At 62.3% G+C, this 3,169-nt stretch overlaps 1 protein-coding gene across 1 annotated transcript; it reads left to right on the top strand.

The window, feature by feature from the left end:
* The first annotated feature begins 449 nt into the window (after positions 1-449).
* On the top strand, positions 450-2,366 carry LOC118157511 (eukaryotic translation initiation factor 4E-binding protein 2-like). Its single transcript, XM_035311876.1, has 3 exons — positions 450-633; positions 1,858-2,042; positions 2,138-2,366. The coding sequence occupies exons 1-3, from the start codon at positions 497-499 to the stop codon at positions 2,167-2,169; spliced, it is 354 nt and encodes a 117-aa protein (XP_035167767.1). The 5' UTR covers positions 450-496; the 3' UTR covers positions 2,170-2,366.
* The last annotated feature ends 803 nt before the right edge of the window (positions 2,367-3,169 follow it).

Below are 3,169 nucleotides of genomic sequence, written 5' to 3'. Positions count from 1 at the left end.
AAAGCACAAAAGGATAAAATCATAAAATGGTAAAAAGTACAAAAATAAATAAATAAAAAAGGAATAAAGGAATTCAAGCATACAAAAATAAGAAAAGAATAATAAGGCTAAAGGTACAAAAATAAAAAATACAAACAAAACAGTAAAAAATAGAAAAAGAAAAAATTAGTGGTAGAAAGTATCAAAATAAAAAATATAAACAAAAAATCAAAATTACAAAACTAAGAAAACAATAAAAAGTACAAAAAATACAAACATTTTTTTTAAAATTAAAAAAATAAGAGAAGAAAAATAATATAAAATATTCGACCCCCCCCCCCCCCCCGCTCCCACCCCGCGGCGGCCACGTGGCGCCGCCTTCCCGAGCCGGGATCCGAACCCGGGTCCCCGGGGCGCCCGCCCGGAGCGCTGCCCGCTGCCCCACGTGTGCCGGGCGGGGGCAGGCGGCGGGCCCCGCCCCGCGGTGGCGCCGCCCCGGGGACAATAGCGCGGGGCCATGGCGTCCGCCGGCGGCCGCCCGCCCAGCCAGAGCCGCGCCATCCCCACGCGCACCGTGGCCCTGAGCGACGCCACGCAGCTGCCCCCCGCCCACTGCACCCCCGCCGGCGGCTCCCTCCCCGCCCCGGCGTGGGGGGGGGGGCGCGGGGGGCGGGCCGTTTTAGTACGCCCCCCCCCCCCCCCCCCTCCCCCCGGCTTCCAAGGGGAAAAAAAAACTAAAATCAACTTGCACCCACGCGTGACCCGCTCCCCCGATCCGTCCTGCCGCTCCGCGGCGGCCGCAGGGGTGTGGGAGCATCCCAAGAGCGGTGTGGGAACCCCTCGTGCAGCGTGGGACCCCCCCGCCGAGCGTGGGAACCCCCCCACGGAGCGTGGGAACCCCCCGTGGAGCGTGGGAACCTGCCCACGGAGCGTGGGAACACCCCCGATGAGCGTGGGAACCCTCCCCACACCCGTATCCACAGCGTGGGACCCCCTTACAGTGCATGGAACCCCCTCACAGAGCATGAGACACCCCACACGAAGAGTTGGAGCCCACCCCACGGAGCGTGGGAACCCCCCCACAGTTTGGGGACCCTCCCCGAAATGTGGGCCCCCCCTCCCCGAAATGTGGGCCCCCCCTCCCCGAAATGTGGGACCCCCCCCATGGAGTGTGGGACCCCCCCATGGAGCGTGGCAACCCCACCCCGTTTGGGGACCCCCCCCCACGGAGCATGGGACCCCCCCCACGCGTGGCGTGGGGCCCCCCCCCCAGTCCCCACGCAGAGGAGCCAGCCCCATTAGGGTTTATGTAGGATTTCGGGGCACCCGCAGGCACCTGGCACGGAGGGTTAACGGCGTCGGCCCCCCAAAATCCCACGGGAGCGGGGAGCGCGGGAGGCGTTTTGGGGAGAAAACCGCCCGAATCCCCTCTCCCCCCTCGCTGAGGGGTAGCTGGGGGGGGGGGGGGACACACGTCCGCGCTCGGCCGCTCGACGCCCTCCGGGTGAGCCGGCCTCCGACGGCCTCCAGCGCCCCTGGGCCTCCGCGGAGGCTCTTGGAGCGTCCTTGGCCCCGCGCCGCCGTGTTGCTCCCGCGGTGGGTTATCGGCGCTGATAAGGGCGCGGAGCAGCGGCGCGGGGCCGCGTCCTCCCTCCCCGGGCCTCCTGGAGCCTCCTGGAGCCTCTGCTTCTTGGGCTGGAGGCCCAGAGGGAGGCTGCGTGTCCTCCGCCGCGGTGGCCGGGCCGCCTCCTTCTGCAAACAGAAGAGGCTCGGGGTGGGTCCGCGAGGCCGCCCGGGTGCCTCGGAGCGGAGGCTGTCCTCGAGCGGAGGCTGTCCTCGAGGAAGAGGTGACGAAGGCCGCGTCCTCCCGCCCGCCCCAGGTACCCGCATCATCTACGACCGCAAGTTCCTGCTGGACCGCCGCAACTCGCCCATGGCGCAGACGCCGCCGTGCCACCTCCCCGACATCCCCGGCGTCACCAGCCCCGGCGCCGCCGACGAGCCCAAAGCGGAGGCCGGCAGCAGCAGCAGCCTGAGCAATCACGACGGGAAGCCGCCCGCGGGTAAGGGGAGCGGGACAAGCCTCGTGTCCCCTCCTCGGCGCCCGGGGGGACGCGCCACATCTCCACGCTCACGCCTCTCTCCGTGTCTCTTGCAGGGGACGACGCGCAGTTCGAGATGGACATCTGACCGGGCGCCCTCCTGCTCTCCTTCGCCGCTTCCCACTTGTTTTTTTTTTTTTTCCTCCCGTTTTATTTTTTTCGTGTGTTTTTGTTTGTTTGGTTTTTTTTTTTTGCCACGTCGCCTCCAGCTCCCATACACCTGCCCCCTTCCCAAAACTCGTTTTAAGGAACAACGCCTGGAAATCGAGGGTTTGTTTTTTTGTTTTTTTTTTTTTTTGCTTGTTTTTTTTTTTAGCAGCCTGGCTCCCCATCCCGGGGCCAGCCGCCCTCCCCGTGCCTTCTCCCGGAAAATTTCGGCAGCCGCGGTACCCGAGGAGGTACCGGCACCGCCGATGCTGCCCCTCCGGGCGGGGAAAAGTCTTTTGGGGTCCGCGTTCGACCCCGATGGTGCCGGGCGCTGCACCCGGGCTCCCCGTTTCCACCGGGCAACGCGGCCGTGCGCTGCGGGCGGCCCTTGGTTTTACAAGATATATTTATATTTTCTGGTACTGAACAAAAAAGGGGAGAAAAGAAAAAAAAAAGGGGGGGGAGGGAGGGGAGAAATCTCGCCCTCGGGCCGGATTTCGTGCCGGGAGGGGGGGATTTGGGATCTGGGGGGGATTTTCTTTGCCAGGTGCTGGCATCGGGGTGCTGCGTGAGTGGAGGTGCGGATCGGCGTGCGGGTGGGTGCTTGCGACACGCGCACAGATATATATATGTTATATAGAGAGAGAGATATATATTTTTTTTTTTTCCTGAAAATGACGATCCGAGGGGGTCCCTCGCATCCTCGGGGCGGGGGCGACGCGTCGCGGAGCGGGGAGGGCGATGGCCGTCAGCCGCGCGGCGCGGGACCGCTGCTCCCCGAGCCGGAAAAAAACCGATAAGCCAAGGGACATCCTGACTTTCTACGACTTTCTACGACGTTTCTACGGCTTTCTACCGAGTTTCTACAACTTTCTACCGAGTTACCTTTCTCTTTGTCCTTTTCGTTTTGTTTTTGTTTGGTTTCTTAAACGGGATCCTGG

This window comes from Oxyura jamaicensis (genome assembly GCF_011077185.1).
Source record: "Oxyura jamaicensis isolate SHBP4307 breed ruddy duck chromosome 6 unlocalized genomic scaffold, BPBGC_Ojam_1.0 oxy6_random_OJ106625, whole genome shotgun sequence".
Taxonomy (NCBI): Eukaryota; Metazoa; Chordata; class Aves; order Anseriformes; family Anatidae; genus Oxyura; species Oxyura jamaicensis.
This window is presented reverse-complemented; position numbering and strand designations above follow the sequence as displayed.

Bases quoted from the DNA above. Each gene is read 5' to 3' on its own strand.
- LOC118157511 (XM_035311876.1), top strand. From the start codon at position 497: ATGGCGTCCGCCGGCGGCCGCCCGCCCAGCCAGAGCCGCGCCATCCCC. The intron at 634-1,857 runs GGGGGGGCGCGG...CCCGCCCGCCCC, and splicing joins CTCCCCGCCCCGGCGTGGGG to AGGTACCCGCATCATCTACG. The intron at 2,043-2,137 runs GTAAGGGGAGCG...TGTCTCTTGCAG, and splicing joins CGACGGGAAGCCGCCCGCGG to GGGACGACGCGCAGTTCGAG.